This window comes from Epinephelus lanceolatus, chromosome 1 (assembly GCF_041903045.1).
Source record: "Epinephelus lanceolatus isolate andai-2023 chromosome 1, ASM4190304v1, whole genome shotgun sequence".
NCBI classification, from domain to species: Eukaryota; Metazoa; Chordata; class Actinopteri; order Perciformes; family Serranidae; genus Epinephelus; species Epinephelus lanceolatus.
In genome coordinates, this window is record NC_135734.1 from 44,253,708 (window position 1) to 44,277,206 (window position 23,499).

General features: G+C 38.3%; 2 protein-coding genes across 2 annotated transcripts; one reads left to right on the top strand and one right to left on the bottom strand.

The window, feature by feature from the left end:
* Nucleotides 1–749: 749 nt before the first annotated feature.
* On the bottom strand, nt 750–3,726 carry LOC117256383 (zinc-binding protein A33-like). The gene has a single exon (XM_033625773.2). The coding sequence runs from the start codon at nt 3,530–3,532 to the stop codon at nt 2,141–2,143; it is 1,392 nt and encodes a 463-aa protein (XP_033481664.2). The 5' UTR covers nt 3,533–3,726; the 3' UTR covers nt 750–2,140.
* A 4,866-nt stretch (nt 3,727–8,592) lies between these two features.
* LOC117256541 (deoxyribonuclease-1) lies at nt 8,593–22,555 on the top strand. The gene is made up of 10 exons (XM_033626004.2): nt 8,593–8,721; nt 13,634–13,719; nt 13,985–14,073; nt 14,544–14,630; nt 14,843–14,955; nt 15,188–15,300; nt 18,627–18,784; nt 19,676–19,772; nt 20,159–20,240; nt 21,185–22,555. The coding sequence occupies exons 2-10, from the start codon at nt 13,639–13,641 to the stop codon at nt 21,355–21,357; spliced, it is 993 nt and encodes a 330-aa protein (XP_033481895.1). The 5' UTR covers nt 8,593–8,721; nt 13,634–13,638; the 3' UTR covers nt 21,358–22,555.
* Nucleotides 22,556–23,499: the final 944 nt, after the last annotated feature.

Genomic DNA, 23,499 nt, shown 5'->3' on the forward strand with positions numbered 1-23,499 from the left:
AAGTGTGATAATTAGTTAGATCTATATCACAATCAAAGTCTGTCTCTGTGAAACTGGCATGTTTTAACCGACTGCATAGCTCCTACCGAATATTACTGATGATGTCAAAGCTTACAGTAACACGTGGAGCCCAAAAGCAGACTTAAAGGCAGAACAAGATTTATCTGAGTTTATCAGTTGGGCTAGGTGCTGGCAGAAGGCTAAATGATCAAGGCTGAGTAGATGGAGCCTGCAGATAGGCAGGTTGAAGCATAATGACAAAGGGCAGGCAGACTGAGCAGGTAGAGTGGTTTTTTCTCCTTGAGTCCACCCTGAACTTGTCATCAGGGTGTGCTGACATGAGGAGTAGACACAAGTGAAATCTGAACACAAGGAAGAATCATGTTAGAAAAATCTATCTGATAACACTTAGGAAAATACTCTAGCTATTACTAGTTTAGAGGAGCCAACATTAAGTACCACTGGAGTAGACAGAACATTGTGGCGAAAGTGGTGGTGAAGCTTGGATTCTTGTACTGAGGCTGATTAGGAGGAGATGAGCTGCAGGTGTGAAGGTCCACAGACACACACATTCACACGAAGACAGAGGAGGGGGGGGCAGGGAAACACTAGGAAAAGGAGAAAATGACAGACGACCATTTAACATAACATGCCTTACCTCCTGGGCAGCCAGAGAAAGCAATAAACATGGTCTTCAAAATCTAAAGCGTGAAAAGTGAAGTAAACACTGACACAATGGAACATCTGACTGATGTTTTTCATCATCGTCATCAACAGTTGTTTATTGAGGGAAAATCGACTAAGCATTAAGCTCATTTACAGCAATGCCCTGGGTTCACATTCAATGGGCTAGAAGGATAAAAATATATAATTGCAATTAAGTTATGAAAAGCAGTGAAAATAGCAGTGTCTATCAGGAATTACAGCAAATTAAAAAAAAAAAACAGTAAAAAGACGAAAATGTTAAATAATTAAGAATAGAGTCTGCCATAAAAGACGGATACATAATAACAACAACAACAACAACAACAACAGTAATATGTAGAAAATCCTGTCACATTATAGTTGATTGAATGATTGTCCTTCTATTTTCTAAAGAGATTCATGACGTAAATCTGTTCAATGCACCCAGTTTAATTGTCACTTTCTTTGTGAGCTCAACCACATGTGTTTTAAATAAAAGCTCGTCATCTAGCCAGATGCCAAGGTATTTGTAATCTGTAACACGGGTGCCAAACCACAAACTTAAATCCAATACTTTAGAAAAGTAGCAACAACAAAGCATTAAAAGATCACTCTTTTTTTTTTTAAAGTATCAGATAACAGATATTAGCAGTATTAGAGCTCAAGAAGGAGAGAGTTTTGTTTGGTTTCAATTCTGGATGAAAACTTTTCACATCAACTTACAAAATTAATTAAAATAAACATGAGGTGGGGGGGTAAAGGTATAAACTAACTGAAAAACAAATGCTACATAAAGTCAAATCAATAACGACACACAGGCACATCACAGTGTGATGTTGCAACGTCTCAATGACTCCACACTGCAGGCTTTCAAGCCTATTTGAGTAAATGAGTTTGGAGCTCCCTCCTGTGGTTGTATGATGCAATAACAGCAGACTGACATACTGTGCAGTCTGTTCAGCTTAAGAACTGAGCAGTTGGGGGTTTGATGCTTTGCTCAGGGACATCTTAGCAGTGCCCAGGAGGCAAACTGGCACCTCTCCAGCTACCAGTCCAAGTTTTTATCTAAGTAGCAGTTTTAGGATGCACTCAGAAGTGTCTCCTGATTTTATATTTTTTATGTTACATATTACCTACAGTGGTACAAAATAATAAGCAGCTACAATTACTCAAGTACTGCGCTAAAGTACACGTTTGAGGCACTTGTACTTAAATAGTTCCGAACCTTTTGGGGTTGTAACCCTTTATAAAAAAACAAAAAAAAAAAAAAAAAAACTAGTTGGACTTACAGTCATCAGGTGACAGCAACACGACTTCAGTATGATACACAAAGGATAGTACCATAATGTTAATACACAGCGAATATAATGTATTTAAGGGAAATGACATACCTTCAAATAACCTATAATTGTTCGGTATTCTCATGTAAGAAATGATCGCTGTTCATACCACATCTTCATCCCTGACTAAGCTGTTTTACAGAGACCTTCCATGGTAATATTTTTAGTTGGTGTTTATTCCCATTACTGATATATGGAAACACCCTCTCAGTGAAAGTGTGTGTGAAGGTGTGAATGTGTGTCTTAGTATCAGCATCTGAGAATAACAGTTGCCCTTTATCCCAGTCCACATGGACTCTGATCCTCTGGGGCTTTTTCTTAACCGAGAGAACAGCAGGATGTGATGGGGAAACTGCTGTATATTTACCACCATATGACCCTATTCGCCACAATCCAGACTTTACACCTCCCTTCCTTTGGACAGATTCTGCTGCCACACCAACAAACCAGGCCGTATTGTCTCCAACCTCAACATCCCAGCTGTGAGTCCCTGAGTTAAAGCCCTCAGAGCCCAGTACAATACAGTAACTGTCAAACCTCTCTGGGTTTTCAGGAAGCTTCTGTCTTTCTCCGTGTCTCACACTGGTCAGATCTTCAGTCAGGATGAGTTCTGGATGAGCAGTGTTTGGATCCAGAATCACAGGAGTGTAGGAGACCATGTCCTTCATCTTCTTCCAGATGTTGAAGGTCAGGTTGCCCAGGTGTTTGGCCTCATCTATCAGAGCTCCTGAGACCAGCTGTGGATCATCCAGCAGGGGGCGCTGCTGGACTCTTTCCACTGCAGCCTTGTAGTTCTGCAGGATTGAGACGTCTTCAGCTCTCAGCTCCTCCTCTGTGGCTCTGACTGTGTCTGAAAGAGCTGCTATCTCTCTGCTCAGAGCCTCAATCTTCTCCTTCATCATCTGACTCTTCTGCTCCTCTTTCTCCCTCAGAGCAGCAATCCTGGCCTCCTCTTCCTCTTGTAGAAACTGGTGAAGTTTCTTAAACTGCTCCTTAATCAGCCTCTCTGTGTGTCGGGCCTGGACCTTAATGTGCTCTGCTGTTTGATTAAAGTCATCTTTAACTTGTTCAAACAGCTTCAGTTTCTCTTTTAAGGTCTTCAGGGATTTCTGCAGCTCCGCTTTGTGATCCTGTGCAGCTTCATCGATGGGTCTGAATCTGTGGTTGTTGTGTGTTTTCGAATCTCTGCAGACAAGACACACTGGCTGCTGATGGTCCAGACAGAAGAGTTTGAGTTTCTCTGAGTGCAGACCGCAGAGAAACTCTAAAGCTCTCTGATCTCTCTCCAGTAAGGTGGCCTCACACAGGTTCTTTGAGGTCAAGTCACATGGCGAATCACTCAGTAAAGGCCTTTCCTTGCAAACTGGACACTCCTGTGTTGGTTTCTCCGTCCACCAGCTCTTCAGACAATCCTCACAGAAGCTGTGGCTGCATGACAGAACAACAGGATCTTTACAGATGGCACTGCAGACAGAACAGGAGAGATCATTCTCCAAATGGGAGGCCATTTTCTCCCTGAGTGAAGATGAAAAAGTCAGTCAGTTATGTTTCCTCTCCTCGCTGTAAAATGTTCCCTTTGTTACTTTCCCTGATTCTCAGCAGCAGGTTGAAGTTAAAGTATTCACTATTCAGACTACACTGTGCTTCTCTTCCGTCAGTTATGTAGAATCATTTCATCACCTGTGTCCTGTTTCCTGTTTGTCACAGATGACTGAGATAAGGGGTGGAGCAATTGTAACACTGCTTTGCAGGGCCATGCCTGACCAATTTAGCACCCTAGGCAAGATATTTGCTGGTGCCCCCCCGACTCACGGTTCGGTTCAAACCTCGGTTTTCAAAAACTACTGAAGAAACATTTCAAAAACTTCCTGAAAAAATGTCTGGATTTTATTAATTATTAAACAAATGTTGCATTGCAATAAACATGAACATTACTTAAGTTATGTTAACTTACAGTTCACAATAAATAAATATAAACTTGTTAATCTCTTAACAGTCTACATTCTCTAAATAATCTTATTTCTCCACTGGCAGTTTGTGTGTGGGAGGGAGATGCACTTGAGGCTGCATCACTTGGTGCTGAGGTGGATGAGGTGGCTGCAGTTACATTAGTAGGCCCAGGATTTGCAGAGGTGGGGGACAAATACTTCAGAAGTGCATCTAAAAAGAGGAGATACATAAATTTGAACAAACTGGGCTTTTACAATATGTTAATCAAATAGCTGTTGATTGTGAAACCATCATGGCATAACCATAATAGCACCTAACATTACAGCCTGCCTTGATCTAATGACATTTTAAACACAGCAAACAGCCAAAATATAAAAAATGCAACTGTAACATCACAAATTGGACAAATCTGAGAATTGGAAAACATAAATATGCAGTATATGAATATATGTCTGGTTGGTAAACAGTGAGTGGTTTGTGCAGCAGCACACTAAACATTAAAAGAAAAGATAGGCCAGTATATTCAATTATGTTGCTTATTCATTCCATCAAACATTTTGAGTCTTTCTTTCCAACTTTCTCTAAGATGGGAGCAACATTAACTGACATTAACTCTAGCTGAATGCTTAAAGTATTCCTAAAATAAGTGGCTAGTGAAGTCGCAGTAACATTGACATTACGTAGTAGTAGCCTAACCGCTAATCATTAGCGGCTAATGAGCTGACGTTAGCTTGCAAGTGCTTAAGTAACTGTAACTTACGTTGTGTTTCTACCATTTTAAATGAAGTGTTCATCACATCACATCATTACCTCGGTCTCGTTCACGTTTCTCCTCCTCTTCTTTTCTTTGTTTTTATACTGCGCCCCAGAGGGCTTTGCCTCTTCATGATGATGGCACCCGACTGTCAGTTTGTCACTCAGGAGCATCACATTACAGAAGACAGCAGGTAGCGGGGTGAGGGGGGAGGGGGGCGCAGTTAAGGATTGTGGCGAAATTGATGCTGCCTGCCAGAGAGGCAGAAGGATGCCAAGCAGGCAGAAATTTAAATTAGAAATATTATTTCATTATTATTTAAAGACATATGGCTATATGTACTGTTGTTGTTTTGTAGTGTATTCTTGTCTAATTTTTCGAATAGAATGGGGAAGAAAAAAAAAAAAACATCTCACTCCCTGGCGCCCTCTGGCATGCTGGTGCCTATAGCATTTGCCTAACCTGCCCTATGGGCGGCACGGCCCTGCCGCTTTGAGATGTCCTCATGATGTCAACATACCTTTCATGGGAAGAGTGCTAAGACACCATGACGAGTTCTGTCTTGCAGGCTGTCAGTGTCTCTGTGTAAATGGAAAAACATACATGGACAGTAACTAATTTTTTGTTTTCTTTACACCATCACAAGAAACAGGTCGTGACAAGAAAACTGGAGACAAACAATATCTAAAGTATTCTTGAGCCGGGATGGCAGGGTTTTAAAACACATTAAAAAGCACACTGAATACATAGAAAACAATACGGTACACGAAATTGTGACAACGAGTGAAGAGTGAATCAAGAATAAAACTCCAATTTTAGGACTGTATAGTAGACAATGATGAGATAAAAGACCAAATTAAATGAGATTGTAATGGAGTGATCCTATTTTCATAGGAATGAATGGGGTGCCATCTGTAAAGCTATATCCACTTCACTTTATGGTGAATGGTTTACTTCCTGTCAGTTGACTTTCTTTCATTAACAAACATCCTAACAGGAAATGCAAAGAGACCTATTTCGAATGTTTATGTTGTCAAGTCTGAAATGGTCTACAGAGCTTCAGAGATTCATTCATTCATTCATTTTCCATATCCTGCTTATCCTGTTGGGGGACTGGAGCCTATCCCAGCTGACATTGGGCAAGAGGCGGTGTACAGGTCGCCAGACTATCACAGGGCTGACGTAAAGAGACAGACAACCATTCACACTCACATTCACACCTATGGACAATTTAGAGTCACCAATTAACCTGCATGTCTTTGGACTGTGGGAGGAAGCTGGAGTACCTGGAGAAAACCCACACTAACACGGGGAGAACATGCAAACTCCTCACAGAAAGGCTCCCCCACCCTGGGTTCTAATCAGGAAACCTCTTGCTGTGAGGAGACAATGCTAACCACTGTATCACTGGCACGGTGGTACAAACTGGGTGATACTGTAATCATTGTGTAATGATTAGTTCATAGATATCTTTGAATCAACATAGTGACCTTCTCATTCCTGATGTGTATGTGCTCTGAGTATAATTAAAACAGTTTTCTTAGAACTCTGAATCTGCAGCTCTTTTTGGCTCCACTTAGCTTCATAGTGAGTTTCAGTTCATTTTTTTTAGCTGCCCAGCTGCAACTTCACTGTTGTGGTTCACTCTCACCTCTCTCAGAGTTTCATTTTTGTGAGAAGCAGACATACACAGTTAGAGACTAGCTGGTGAAAAGAGTGGAGCATTTAGCAGCTGAAGAAAAGGGTTTTTTTTGAAAAACAAATATCTCCATTTTCATATATTTCCCTAAATCATGTTGTGTGTATGTGTGTGTGTGTGTGTGTGTGCGCTTGTGTGTGTGTGTGTGTGCAAGCCAGCAGGGAATATCAGTCAAACTGGTGGTCTATTCATTTTAACAATGGCTCTTATCTGTTTACGCAAATCATCTCCTTCCCTCAGGAGCCAAAACTGAGTGACTATTGGACTAACATTCATCAGGTGGATACAAACACAAAGTCAAATGCATGATCTTTTAACTCTGTGGCTGCTGGACGTGTAAATAAGCATATGTTTGCTAACAAGTTTGCCATATATGAAGAAACGTTATAGAGTGCCCCAGGAATGAGTCCTAAAATCCAGAAATAAGTTAGCATTTTATCACTTACAGTAAGTCAATGAGTTTTTTTGAATGGGGTTTTGGATAGCTGCCTGAAATATGGTCTGTGGTTAATACGAGCTGAAGAGACTTTCACGTTTTATTGTACAACATGAAATATGTCAGTAAATCCCTCCCTCCCTCTTGAACTTTAAAACTCTATATTAAAAAAGGTGGTTGCCTACAAGTGGCTAAATGAGACTACACGACGTCATCACGTCATGCCAACACCGATCAGGGCTTTACAGTCTTGTTATGGTGGTGATGTTGGGTCATGTGACTGTAGTCTGTTTATAGCCTAACGATAGCTTTTTACTTCTGGCAATTGCATTTACTTTCAATAATCATGACAGTTGTGTTCATCTGTGAAGATTATCGTGCTAAACAAATGTGTAAGTATCATAAACTTTTTTTTGGCCATAGAGCTTATTTTCAGCAATAATCCAAAATTGAGAAGAACAGAAAAATGTCATCCCAGGGGCACTATCGCTGCATCAACTTGTTTCTGCTGCCCCCCAGTGGCTAAAAAAATCTATGTGTGTTGATTTAATTGATGTAAGGATGAAAAAAAAAACAATGTCCCATGTATAGTTATTCTGTTTCCCATTGTTAACTGCGACCATTTTAATAGACTTTGCATTGGCATTATTTTTGTGTTGCCACTCACCATTTACCATTAAACACACCTGTCCAGCAGACATCTACAAAGGCAATAGTGGGATGTAACTACGTGCATTTACTCAAGTACTGTGCCTGATTACAAATTCAAGGTAATTGCACTTTACTGTAACTTCCTATTTCTACTCCACTACCCTTGTCTAAGGTTTAGTTACTTTACAGGTGACAGTTTCTCATCTCCCTCTGTACAGTGACAAACATGTATCTCCAGATGTGTTGTTGAATGTCTGTGATAAACCGAAGGATGAAGTGTTCTTTATGTGTTGACAAAGTAATCCTACGTCTTAAGCTTAATAAACCCTCTAAAGACTCTCTTGGATCAGCTGAAAAATGCATCGTCATGACGCTAAAAACACGGCTGTTTTTCTGACACCGCTTTGTTGAATGAGTGTTAGCTGTTTTATTTACAACTCTGTTTGATTCTGTCTCCGGCTTTTTCTTTTTAGATTCAGACTTTGCTGACGACAACAACTGTCTTTCCATGTTAAAATCAGGACTGACACAATTTCATCGGCTATGTTTAGTTATGTGAATGTATGGCTCCTCCACGTGCCCACTTTGGTATCCGTCTACTTCCAGTACAAACTGGGAAGGCTGCTGTAAATTGTTCAACTTAACTGCAGCTTTCTATTACAGGAAAAGCAAATTCAATGTCAAACAGGCCTAATGTGTTTGGGTGTTTAAGGGAGGGTAAAGCATTTCCTGTGGGTATGTCATGTGTCTCTGCACTATGGGTTTATATCGTCTGATCTCTGTGTAGTTGCTGTTGAGCAACAAAGATCAGACAAACATCTTCTCTCACACACATGAACACATACTAATGCTGCTGTTAATGATCTCATTTTGTTTTCAGAACATAAAGACCAGATAAAATTCTCACAAACATACTTAAAAAGAAATAACAGGAAAACATTATAAAGGGCGGGATACTTGTTTGTTTGTCCTCCTTCTCTGTATTAGTCCAGCCCCTGCTATTGGCTGGCTTCTGACCAATCACATTGTCTGTGGTCCCACTATACTATGCTTTGCCCCTGGCAGTGACTACAGACTCAGGAGTTTTTATTGTGAAGTCCACAAGGTTCCCCTCATCTTTCTTCACTTTAGTTTTAATCCTTACTGGGAATAAAGCAACCTGATCTAAAGGTCCTGACAGCAGCAGCAGATTCGCTTCGCCCTTCAGGTGAGAAACAACTCGTCTTTTTGCTTTTCTGTTCTGCTTTTCCTCATGCTGAGCTGAATACCCGAGAGGCTCAAGGTGTCTTTAGACAATGAAAAACATCTGTAGGCCCTAAAAAAACAGGTGGAAAAACTCAGCGGTCATTAAAGTTCAGATGTGAGGTACTTGTTTTCTCTACACTTTGTAAGGTTTCTGTTGGACAAAGTCTTCAATTATTAATTTAAAATACTAAAACAGAAAAAGAAAAATTGACAATGTGAAAGTAAAGTTTGACTCAGGTAAAAATAAACAACCATTAGCGGTAAAACTTATATATGAAAAGTTCGCACTCGTGAAAAAGGCTCTCTGTCGGAGTCTGTTCAGACGTCACACACTACTTTATTTGTTGATATTTTTTCCGTGTATAGTGAGAGCAGCCAGGACGTCACTAGCAGGTAGAGACGAACTGCTGCCACCGTCTTAAGGTTTCCCAGGAAGTAAAACTTGTCAGGGCAAACACTGATATCTGATCCCAGTGTTTACAGCACAGTCAAGGAATCCTGTATCTACTTTGTGTGCGTTATCAGCTGTGGTATCTACTATCACTTGGCTGAATAGCACCACAAATACAGACTGGTTGGACAACCTCCCCAACACATGTAAACACACTGCTTTAAGGTGTTTAGTTGTTTTACAAATCACCTGTCAAACCACAGTGGGCAGTTAACATAACAATTATCCTCATGTTTCTCTGTGTGAACAGCCACATACTGAAAACAACAATCGAAAACCTTTAAAATCTCTAGTTACCCAGAGCCCAAAGTGGCATCTTTAAGTTGCTTGTTGTGTCCGACCAGCTGGTCAAGACCAGCAAATTAAAGGAGGTTGGAACCAGATCATATTTGATAATGACCTAAATGATGAAATTTACTCTTCTGTACGTCAATGCTGCTCTGCAGATGTTTCTCTTATTTCATCAGGCTTCTGTTTATTTTCCAAATTCTTAGTAGATCTGAAGAAATGTGATTTGTCTTAGACGTTTAAGAAAACATGGGGGACACAGCCACACGTGTACAATCAAACTATAATGAACATATAGCATCAACCCCAGATCCATCCACCCCAAGAGAACTGCACGATGTCGTACACCCAAGTGTTGCACAGATGCTCTGCTTAAAGTAATTGCACAAAAGTCCTATACAAAATAATTGCACACATGCCCTACACGTAGTAGCTGCACAGATGCCCTGCACAAGGTTATCATAAATCTAGTCAGCTTATTACTGCATGTCTTTATAATCTTCTGTAGTCATAATAAAGAATAACGTGATTTACAGTGTAATTTCATCCTACGAATCGGGTACCAGTAAAATATTTACCGGTTCTCACTGTTACCTAAATGTAGTTTCAGTGGAAAAAAATTTTGAGGAACAACTGGAGATTTTAGAAGAAAAGGGAAGTACTGAGAAACTCTGCTGAATTTATTAAGTAATGGTGTAATGTATTACTCAGCTGTAATATGCTACCAAATGTGTGGGGACACAGTAAGGTAATGAAAGAGGCTTTGGGTAAAGCTGTCTTAACCCAGAAAGAGATGTTATTGAAGAACATATTTTATTTATTTATTTACTTAATTCAACCCATATTTAACCTGGTAAGTCCCGTTGAGATCAACAATCTCTTTTACAAGAGAGACCTGGTCAAGACAGCAGCACACAGTTAGTTACAGCAAAACAACCCCACAACAAAAAACAGAAAAGATAAACAGAAACATGTAGAACACCTACGCACAATGACAAGATCCAACTGACTCATTCAACCATGTACTTATGAGAGCTTTAAAATCACACAAAGAGGCCAATTCGCATAGCTTCCTTTCCCAGCTCAGTCACTAGGAACAGACAACAAAAAAAGTCTTGAGATCTCAGACTATAGCTACAGTCAGACCTCTGTTCAATCAATGTACAAATTAATCAAAATACTTGGGTTACTTTTGAAAAAAGAAGACAAGGTACTCACTAAAGCCCTTTCTCCACTGCATGAGAAACCAGCCAACACCCACTAGCATCTGGCTTATTAATGAAGTGGGAAAGGTTACAATCAGCATTCACACTCACGGCAAATGATTCTGCAGTAGTCGAAGGTATTTATCAGCTTTTATCACCATTGATGGAAACACAACACCAGGGTGAACATGTTTTAATTTTTTTTTTTTTTTTTTAATAAATGTTAGCTTTACCAGTGAGATCCATTGATGCACCACCACAAAATACCGTCCATCTTTGCTCAAGCAGCACTCAAACATAATTCCAAATGAGTCTGCACCAATTTTGAAAGAGTGACTGGATAAGTAAGACATATATAACAAAAAAGTAACCGCCGTCAAGTTTTCAAGGCTTTCTACTGTTCACCAATCTGTTTTCTGGCCTGTCCATGACACTGAACCCACTGAAAAAACATACGGACACACACCAGCAGATGCTGCAGAGGCATGTACAAAACTCCTGTCTACAGGCGATGGAAATGTAGTCTATAGCCCATTTTTAGCGGGTTTACCAGTGTTTTAAAAACATGTGCAAATTTGGGTGGAAACAGGATATAATGTTAGGATACAGCAACACATACTGTAGTTTTGTAGTAGGAAGCTAAAAACATTTCATTTCAGTTACTTCCTTGTTCCCCATGATCTTATTTTTCTCCACTGTATTAGATTTAATGTGGAAACAGACAATTTTTTCTCAAAATTATGACTCAATTCTCATAATTACAGCTCTTGTCTCAAAATATTATTATTGTAAATAAACAAATATTGTATTTCTTAGAATATTCAAAAGACTATTTTTTTCTCTTAAATATGAATAATTACAAATACACTGTTTTCAGTTGGACATTGTGTGGATTATCACTGGTTGTGACATACATAAACTTAATAACTCAAGTAAAAGTAGCAAAACCAGAGTGTAAAAATACTTCATTAATACTCCACTAAAAGCATATAAGTCCTAATATAAGCTAAAGGTTGGAAGTAATCAGAAAATGAGGTGGAGCGACTACAACAGGCTGCACAAGCATTACAAAATTTAAAAAATAGTGCCCAATTTTAATGAGCACAATTTTTTTATGTTCAAGACGTGTTATCAGCAGCAATATGTACATTAAGTACCAAAAGCTGTCCTTTGCAGAATGGCCTCTTGTACAGTGTTATTTTATTCTGTAAATTAAATTATTGTAATATTATTAAAGATATGTCAATCTGTAAGCAGCATTTTAAAGTTTTAGCTGGTGAATGTGGGGTCATTAAAATAATTAATCTAGTGTCAGAATGTTTAATTTATAACAATGCATCAAATTTTAGAAGCTTGTCATTTCTTTCATTATATAACTTTAAATTGAGTCACTAGCTGCTCCAGAGAACTGCAGCATGATATGAAATAATATCCAGTACAGGAGGTGTTTGACTTTGAGACGGTACATTCTTTACAGTCCTTACAGGCATGTTTATTGACTGACTGGTCTTATATTTGTACTGTATCTGTTTGCTTTTTCCGCAGCAGAGACTTTCCATTACAACTGAAAGATAAATAATGGGATAGGAGACACTCAGGACTAGTTCTAACAGGTTTAGTCACCGTGTCTTTATGTTGCATGTTCACAAACTCCCTTGTCAGCCGACCCCCACCCATCTGTCAGTTTGGAGCCACCTGCTTTACATAAACACAGGACACGCACTGTATGAATTTAGCTTTCAGCACCAATCTGTCTGTCTATCCTGTAGCTGTCATCAGATGTTTATGTTGTAGCACTAAAGTTGTTTTATATGCTGTTGACATGGACTTTTCATCGTGGCAGGAACACACAAAAAAAGGGAGTGAGAGGGACCTATCTGGCAGGAATGACATTATTAGAGTGTGCATAAAGACGCTAAACTATAAGAATGACTATGTGGAGTGTTTGTGCGCTGTCTGTGGTGCTGAAGACCATTTCAACGATAAACAATGTGTCAAAGCAGCTGTATACATTTCACTTACTGGTTTTTCTTTGGCAATGAGCTAATAAAACTCAGCCCAAGGTTGTTGTTTTTTTAAATAAATTAAACGTTTAATGTTTTCCACCCTCTCACAAAGAATTCATTAAAACGTATAAACCAAACACACACTTTCCATAGACTGTAAAAATAATGAATGTAGCTATCAAGATGTCATCTATCGGCATTTAAAATATATCATTATTATTTTCATTAATAATTTTTCATGTTTTGTTAAACATTTTTTGCTGTTCATATTCATTTTCATCATCCTGTACTTTTACCCTCAGATATTCCTGGGTTTTTTTCTCTATGATAATTTGGCTGTTTAGATAATTATTGAGAGAAAATGCATAAATGAAAGAAATAACCTGAATCTGTTTTTAATTAAACTTTTTTGAAAATCTTCAAATTTTATATTTTTACTTGACCAGCACTGACATAGTGTTTTTTTCCCCATGAAATATTTGTTAATTTATTTTACTTCTCTAAAGAAATGAAGGTATAACACACACCTTAATAAACTAAATAAATAATACTTTGACCTGCTGTATAAAGTCAGAGTCAGTAACACATATTGCCGGGTATTTTATCTTTATAGTGTGTGACCGAAACCACAAAATACATTTTTATGTGTTTATGTGTGTGTATTTTGTAGCCTGTTACATAGGCCTCAGGCGAGTAAAAGGGATGTCTGACTTTATGAGACATGTCTGCTGTTAACACATAGCTATCTACATGCACGCACGCGCGAGCGCGCACACACACACACACACACACACACACACAATAGCTTGGTGCAGATACAGTAATACCACGCATGCCTGTACTTGTTGCGCCATAAATAGACTTCTTAACATGCCAATAATGTTTCCCTTCTCTTTCTATTTGTCTTTTTTGTTCTCTCTCCAGCCATCATGAAAATAGCATCTTTTAACATCCAGAAGTTTGGAATAAACAAAGTGTCAGACCCAGATGTCCTCAGTATCCTGGTTAAGGTAACAATGATGTGAAAGCACACACAGTGTTGCTGAAGCCATTTAGAAATGATTAATTATGGAAACCAAAGTTGAGTTATTAATTAAATGAAATGAGTGAATGTATCAGAAATGCATCACAAATCTGGCCATTAACATTAGCTTTGAGAAATGTACAGTGGGATGTGTTAACTGATCAGGACCTAGACTTCTTACTTATACTTACTAAGGCAGAAACCAAGAGTTTAGAGACAAAACTTCCTCCCTCTTTCCCTCTCTTCCCCAGGTCGTGTCTAGATATGACATCACTGTGATCCTGGAGGTGGTGGACATCAGTGGAGAGTCTGTAAAAATCTTCCTAGATGCACTCAACAAGTGAGTGCAGGCTTTAGCGCTTGGTTTTTTTTTCCTTCTTTTTTTTAAAAAAAAAAATTATTATTAGCACGTTAAGCTCACAATGGCAATGCCTAACCATGCTCACCATCTACAGCTGAGGCTGATGGGATTTATTTGAACATAAATCAAACACACATTAAATTCTTTACCTGATGACATTAGATTTTAAGTAAATGGGTCACCATAATTGACCCAGTTAAATTTAATGGCAATTTATCCAATAGTTGCTGAGACAAGAGGAAAAATTAACAGTCAAGGGGAGTCATCAATGCAAAATAAATATGTGTGTTAAAAATGGTATGTTAGTTTTGAATTTGAATTTCTTTCAACATATATGTTATGGCACCAGCAGATACAGATTACACACAGTGTTGAAATATGTTTGATCTGACTTTGAAGCTCTGTAAGTGGAAATTCAATGAACATTTACATTATATCTGTCTGTCTAGAGCCAACCCTAAACATCACTACACCCTGAAGATCAGCAGTCGTCTGGGCCGAACGCGCTACAAGGAGCAGTTCATGTTCCTGTACAGGTGAGTTTTCACCTGCACCAGATTCTTGTTGATTCCCCATAAAAATGAAAAACTGTAATGAGTTATAAGAGGAGCTATAGGTCTTGTCAATCAGTTTTTGAAAGAACCGGACTCTCAGACATCTCTGATCGCCAGAGAACTACTGAGCTAATCATTTGAAGCTACATATTAATAATGCTTTGGTGTGTGTGTGTGTGTGTGTGTGTGTGTAGGGATGACTTGGTTGACCTGGTAGGCTCCTATCAGTTTGATGACCAGGTGACTGAGGGAGGAGATGTTTTTGCTAGAGATCCCTACATCCTGCGATTCAGATGCCTCAATACAGGTAGAGGACGTCTGTCTTGCACACAGAGGAGCACTAGGAGTGTTTTTAAAGAAGAGACAATATCTTCAAAAACATAAAAACTTAAGGATATGCAACAACACTTTTCACCTCTTTAGATTATGGGCTTAGGCTTAGGTTTAACTCTGGGCGTAATAAATGTAATAGCAATGTTTACAGGAGGCAATGACTGTGTGTGTGTGTGTGTGTGTGTGTATGTGTGTGCCCACCACAGTACTGAAGGACCTGGTGATGATCCCAGTTCACACCAAACCAGATGACTCGGAAAAGGAGCTGGATGAGCTCTACGATGTCTTCCAGCACATCAAGAAGAAGTGGAGGACTGATGTAAGGACATGACAAAATTCGTATGCTGACTATTGTAATGCAATTACAGGTACTGTGTTAACAATATTACACTGATTTAGTACAGTCATGCCCAAATAGGGGTGCCTGTATCCCAATGGATGGAGTAGCTAAACCACAAAAAAAGAAAAGAAAAAAAAAACATACAATTTGATTTAGAATATATAGGCTACTGTAACATTATTCAAATAGTAATGTATAAACAGTTAAAACTGTTATCTAAAAGTAATGGATGAATTATTTAAATGTTTCTGTTGTTAATGTCATGGATAAACACTTACAATAGTTCACTAAAAGTAATGGATAGCCTGAATACCTGAAGTAGTTATGGATGGATAAACAGAATTTGTTAGTTAAAGTAGGCTAATGGATAAACAGTTGAAATAGTAAGTTAAAAGTATCGATAAACAGTAGAAATAGATAAAAGTAGTGGATAAACTAGACTCACAAGTCAGTCTTTAGACGCTTTGCTTAACTAAAGACTGATGACTTTCTCCCTGATTTTGTGTTTAGATGGGCGGATACAATTTCAGAGTTTAAAAAAACTCCCTACGTTGCAGAACCAATAGTAAATCCGCAGGGTGGTCCTTCGGTGGCTCGCTGAACTCTTGTGCTTGTAAACATAGTCCCACTAGAAACACATGTAGCGGTACAAAATGGCTCAGCTGTGCTCGCAGAAAACGCCGCCAAAGTTCAGTGGATGTTTGTCGCGTTTGCGGCGACACATTCTCGCCAACTAAAAGAAACAAACATAATCTTTTACAAGACCATGACTCATCCGTCCGGCCGGACTATAGAGGGAATCGCCTTGTTGTTTACAAATATTTCCAGGTAGAAAACCAGCAGAGCTTTTAGCTATATATATAGCCTATACATCTATGTATCATTGTTTGGACTAATCCGATGTTTGTAAAGTCTATAAACACAATGATTGAACAAACATTACTATTTCTATGTGCACATTTAGCTGGGCTAACCGTTAGCTGTTAGCCCTGTTAGCCGTTAGCGTTGTCTGTAATAGGTAATAACTCATTAAACGGTCTGTGAAAAAAATATCTTTTCCAGCGGATATCTTAGTTACAACATGATTGAGCTAGCAAAGCAGTTTTGTGTGGCTATGTGTGGTATTTATTCAGTTTTGGGAAATCACGATGTCTAGAAAGCACCAGCAGCTGCAGCTGACAGGGACAGCTAACAGCAGCAGCAAAGCTAACATCAGGACGTCATCTGTTAAAAGCCTCCCGTTGTCGGATACGACATGAAACTACTCCAGTTAGCTCAATCATGTTGTAACTAAGATATCTGCTGAAAAAAAATATTTTCTTCACGGATAAGCACACATTTGATAAAACCGAGTTAAATCTCTCAGCATCCATTTTCAAGCTCTCAAGCCGTGTGTTTGTTTCCTTGTGGACAAGAAAAGGAGGAGCGCACATTTCCGAGAAGGCATGTCCTTTTCAAAAATGCAAGAGGCGTTGCTTTGTTGCCGGCCATTTTTGCTGGTGTGTTAAACACACTTTAGAAAGGAGTGTCCCCAGACTATCAGAAGGCAGAGATCTCTGATTGTCTGGTGGCGAGACTATGGATGAACAGGTGAAACCATGAGCTCAAAGTAATGGATTTAGTTGAAATAGTTAGCTTTTAAATAGTTAGCTAAAAGTATTGGATGAACAGTTAAAACTGCTTGATAACGGTAACATTAACAGATTAACAGTTGAAATTGCTTGATAAAAGTAAGGTAAATGGATAAACATTTAAAATAGTTAAAAGCAATACATAAACAAATTGTTAGCTAAAATTAGGTCTAATGGATAATCAGTTGAAATCGTTAGCTACATGTTATGGAAAATGGTTGAGAAAGTTAGCTAAAAGTAATAACAGTTTAACTTGTGAGCTAAAGTGATGGCTAAATAGTTAGCTAAAAGTTATGAATAATAGCTGAAATACTTAGCTAAGTGTATTGGACATACACTAAATCGTGAGTGAAAAGTAATGGATAAATAGTTAAAAAGTTTGTAGTAAAAAAGTAACAGTTGAAATCATTAGCTAAAAGTATGGCACAAAGGAAAATTAGCTGCAAGTATTGTATTAACGATTTAAATTGTTAGCTAAAAGTAGCCCTAATGCATACTGAAATTGTGAGCTAAAAGTGATGGATTATAGTTGAAATAAACAGTTGAAGTCGTTAACTACAGGTAATGGATAAACAGCTGAGGTCGTTAGCTGAAGGTAACAGATAACTTACACTTACACCTTAAAAGTAAGGGATACACAGTTGACATCGTCAGCTAAAAGTAATGGATACACAGCTGACGTCGTTAGCTAAAAGTAACGGATACACAGTTAAAGTTGTTAGCTAAAAGTAACAAATACACAGTTGACGTCGTTAGCTAAAAGTAATGGATAACGTTACACAGTTGACGTCGTTAGTTAAAAGTAACGGACACACCGTTAAAGTCGTTAGCTAAAAGTAACAGATACACAGTTGACGTCGTTAGCTAAAAGTAATGGACACACAGTTAACGTCGTTAGCTAGTTCGTTAAAAGTAACATTAATAGCTAAACAGTTGAAGTCGTAAACTACAGGTAATGGATAAACAGTTGAGGTCATTAGCTAAAGGTAACAAATAACTTACACAGTTGACATCGTTAGCTAAAAGTAAGGGATACACAGTTGACATCGTTAGCTAAAAGTACGTTAACGAATACAGTTGACGTCGTTAGCTAAAAGTAACTGATACACAGTTGACGTCGTCATCTAAAAGTAACAGTTGATTTCGTTAGCTAAAAGTAACGGATACACAGTTGGCCTCGTTAACCAAAATTAACGGATACACAGTTGGCGCTGCCAGCTAAAAAGCACTGATAACGTTACACAGTTAACGTTGTTAGCTAAAAGTAACGGATACACCCTTGACGTCGTTAGCGAAAAGTAACGGATATACAGTCGAAATCGTTAACTAAAAGTAATGGATACACAGTCAAACTCGTTAGCTAAAAGTAACGGATATATAGTCAAAGTCGTTAGCTGATAGTAGGGGTTATACTGTCAGTTAACGTAGGTAAGTTAACGTTACTTAATACAAAAGACCAAGTGGATAAATGGCTGAATTAGTTAAAAGTAATGGCGGTATGGTTGAAAAAAGTCATCAAAAGAACAATCTGAGAAATTCTGGAAAATTACAGTGTTTGTATGTGTCAGATGAAAAGAGCATGGCCCAGTTTACCTGTTTGGGGCACAGATTTAAGTGGACACACTGGGCTGCTGTTGACACCTGTGTTGATGTTCTTCTACCTCTGTGCTGCAGAACGTAATGATCCTGGGTGACTTCAATGCAGATGGCTTGTACGTCTCCAAGAAGGAGATGAAGGGCATCCGTATCCGCAGTGACACAAACTTCCACTGGTTGATTGGAGATGATGTTGACACCACTGCAAGCACCCGAAACAACCACACATACGACAGGTAACACATGCAACAGGTAACATGCACAAACTCCAGTGGAAATAAAATACAATAAACTGCATGTTTGAAAATGTCCATATAAAAGTACTTCATTTGTTTTAACTGTACCAGCTACAACACAAATGCTGGATACCACTTTATAAGGCATATTTCATAAGGGTTTCATTAATTGTGATGAATGGTTGTATTATAATTTCTTAAATAATTTAATAATACTCATAGGCCATCAAGCTTTTTGGTTGCTAGCTTATAAAAAAATCATTTGGCTGATGTATCCTGCTTTCTAAGAAGCCTTTCACGATTAATATTTTGATAAATAAGTACATTTTTGCTTGAAATACTTGAAATGCTTCTATTGTTTTAGGAAATATATATTTATTAAAGGCTTTTATTTTCTGTTTTTACTTAAATACTGGATAGATCTCTTAACTAATGACAGGTGCACACCCACCTACTCCCCAAATAAACTGCAGATAATCAACCAGCAGAATTTGAGCTTTTATTTGAGATAAAGGAGTAAGGCAATAGTTGGACATTTTGGGATGTACACTTATCTGCTTTCTGGTGGAGAGTTAGATGAGAGGATGGATACCACTTGAAAGGCTGAGAATGGTATCAGTCTTCTTATCTCACTAAGCAAGAATATTAGTGTTTTCCCAAAAACATCAATGTATTCCTTTAAGTTGCCTGAAATAAGGAGAAACAGCTTAATCAAGGTTCATTTGGCTTTGCCTCATTTGTTTGCATTTTTTATATTTTACGTATTTATACACTGAACTTTTTGTTGTTTTTATAATGACTGCTGCAGAGTACAGTAAAGTGAAGTGTAACATCTCAACCAGACCAATTTACATACTATGAGTGAAATATATGCTGTATGTCTCTGTTCAGGATAGTGGTTTACGGAGATGACATGCTCCAGGCCGTCGTTCCAAACTCAGCCAAACCTTTCAACTTCCAGAAGGCATACGGACTCAGTGAGGAGCAGGTCTGATGTTGTTTCCTTGCTTTACTTTGACAAAGGCTGAAATTATTTTTCGTGCTGTTGTTTAGAGTCATAGTCTTTAAGTGTGAACTCAGTTTGGCATCACATAATATGTTATAAAACCACAGAATTCAAACACAATTTTTCTACTTATCAAATCAGACAAGATAACATCTTCTGTGTGAGTGGAAATTTTGGTGCACACATATTAGGCCACCCTTTACACAGTGTACATGTACTGTATGTAATGATCCTGTGGGGAGCAGGAAAATGGAACTCTTACTCCTGCTTTAAATTTGGCTAACACAACTTTGGTTCACATTCACCCAAAATAATGTAATAGCTCTAAACTGACATTGTCAATCAATAAATAATTGTTCATTTTTCAGGCTCTGAAAGTGAGCGACCATTATCCTGTGGAGGTCCAGCTGAAGACGACAAATAACACACATGAGGCACATGAGGAGGATGGTAACCAGCACAATTATTCTTGCATATTTATTATAATGTACTAGCACTACTATTATTGTGAAAAATAAGTACAAAATTAATCTTTAGTTTGTGTTAAATTATAGAGTTTTTTTTGTCTTATGTGAAAAAAATTAGCGATACTATCTGGCTAATTTTTAGTTTTAACCCCCACCTCACGGGCCCTAGTGCAACCACACTGCCTGCACCGTCTATATTTACGCCTCCTGGCTAATACACTTTTTGAAGAAACTACAAAACCACTGTTTTTCTGTTTTAGACAAATATTTAAAAGCATTTTCAAACTTAATCTCTCCAGAGACAACTGGACATCATGATGTTCACTTTGACCTTTATGAGAAGCATATTTCATAATTACCAGATAAAGATATCATAATAATTAGATAAAGATATTCTAGCTAAGATATATAAAGTCATAGTTATAAGCTAAGGCCTCAAAGCTCTGCCCCTTTAACTCAAATTCAGAGTTTCTGGTACCGGTCTTTTTAAGTAAAAATGGCTATTCACCATTTAACAACTTCCTGGAGCCTTAGCTGGTTTCCTGACAATCATCCCTGCCCAAGAGCCAGTCCGGCACATAACGCCTTTGAAAATGAAAATGGTCATTTTTACACTTTGATTTATTTTTTGGGAAGTTTAAACAAACAAGATAGGGTAATTCATGAATTTAAAAATTGCTGGTAGGTGGATTTAGTTTCTGTTGGACGGAGCCAGGCTAACTGCTTCCCTGTTCCAGTCCTAATGCTAAGCTAACTCGCTGCTGTCCTCAGCCTTATATTTTACCAATAGATAAGAGAGTGATACTGATCGTCATATTTCTCTATCTGAGAGTAAACAATTTCCAAAAATGTCAAACTACTCCTTTAAAGATGAGACGTGCTGATGTGGCCGCAGTGCTAAGTGGATTATGTGGTTTTTCTCTTCAGGTCAGACCGAGCAGCCACTTCAGTCGTTACTGTCGCGGCTCGTGGTTGTGGATGAGGATCTGATGGAGCTGAAGAGAGGAAACCTGATGCTGGAGAGGGAGAAGCTCAACCTGGAGATCCAGATCCTTCGGATGAAAATGGCCAGCATGAACAGCAGCAGAAATGAAGTTTAAACTCAGGAAGCCTGATCCGTCCAAAACTCCCAATAGAACATTAAAATCCTACCTTAACCCATTACATACAGAACCTCTCTGAATGGTCAACTTGACTGTCAGACCAAACACTAGCTATTCACCTGACACTGCGATTGTTCTGGGTTCACACCACTGATATCTCAGGCTTCATCCTGGATTGCTGCTCCCTCGCCAATATGAACTGACAGAGATTAACTCTTTTCATGTTAGTGAAACTGGATCATGGAACTGGATCATGCATTGCACAAGTCTGGACAAATTCTACTATTCTACTGTGACCTGACAGGTTTGGACCTAGTTGGGTGTCATTTTATTCACCATCTTTTTAAACAATATGTTGAATCATTAAGTGGCATCTTCTTTTGAAAGGTAAAGCCGGTATCATTTGATTCAAATATCTTGAGGAGAATTGCCTGTGATGATTGAAGAGAATAATCGCTTACTGATTTTGTCACAGCACAGGCAGTACAGGAGGAATTATTTTTTAATAAAGGTTGAAGGTTGCCTTTGAAGCTTCAGAAACCAGAAAACAAGGAAATGCTATAAACAAGAGCTACATAGACGGTATCGTAAAAGTTAATTAGTACGGTAATAAGGAAAATGGATCACAATGTTTGTTTACAGTAACTACCAGGTCGAAAACCCACAACTCACATACATAAAACAAAATGGTGCTAACGCTGCCTGTATTGTTTTTTTGTGGCCCAAAAATGATCAACAAAAATCAATATTGGTTCAAATGGATGCTATATTTGATATATTTTCACTGCTTTATGGTGCCGTCACATAGCCCTTTCTGACAGGAAACTAAAGGCTGTTTCCTTAAAGCCAACAGACTCCACTGATAAAAACTGATTCTATCAGGGGCAGAAACTGCTAGTCTGCCGCTGCCTTGATTGATTAGTGTGTAAGGTAAAATGGAGAAAATATTTCAAATATACCACACACCTAAACTGATACTGATTTTTTTAGGGGTGGATTATTTCAAATGGCTTAAAAATGCTACAATTTGCTGTGGCTTCCATGCTGGTAGATTTGGTTTATCAAAGATGCTAGTAAAAAAATACTACATAAAATAAGCACAGCAGAAATGTCAGACAGTTCGGACAACTGTGTTTAACTATACAGGAGTTTCAGCTGAAAATGACACCAGAAATAAACAAGTTTGCCAGATTCACATATCTCTTCAGTTGAAATGAAATCACAGTTGTCTTCCTGGAAGTGATTGTTGTTGTTAGCATGAGGTTATGGTGATTCAGTCTATGCATATTCTTCTGACAAGATGTTATAAGTCTTCATTAACAGGCAATGTATCACAGTCCTTTAAATTAGCTGTAATTAAACCTAAAAAAAAATCCAGATCCAGAGCCGTTCACCAACTGTAGACACATATCTAATCTTCCCTTTCTTTCACAGATCCTTGAAAAAGTAGTTGCAAACAAGCTGTGTGACTTTCTCCAGGGTAATAATCTATTTGAGGATTTTCAGTAAGATTTAGGATTTAAAGTGCATCATTCTGTAGCACAGAGACGCACGAGTTAAATAATCCTCTGATTGCTTCTGACGAAGGACTCGTCTCTGTACTTGTTTTATTAGATTTGACACAATTGACTTTCAAATGCTGCTACAGAGACCGGAACATTTAATTGGCCTAAAAGGTTCTGCCCTAAAGCTAGTTTAAATCATATTTATCAGATTAAGTTCAGTTTGTTCATGTTAATGATGACTCATCTATGCATACTAATGTTAGTTACAAAGTTCCACAAGGTTCTGTGCTCGGACCAATTCTGTTTACTTTATATATGCTTCCCTTAGGTAACATCATTAGAAATCACTCTGTAAACTTCCACTGTTATGCAGATGATACACAATTATATCTATCGCTACAGCCAGAAGAAACAGATCAGTTAACTTCAAGCATGTCTTGAAGACATAAAAACCTGGATGAGCTCCAATTTCATTATGTTAAATTCAGACAAAGCTGAAGTTATTGTTCTTGGCCCCAAATAGCCCAGAAACTCTCTATCTGAGGATATAGTTTCTCTGGATGGCATTGCTCTGCCTCTTAGCTTCTCTGCACTGGCTCCCTGTAAAATCCAGAATTGAATTTAAAATCCTATT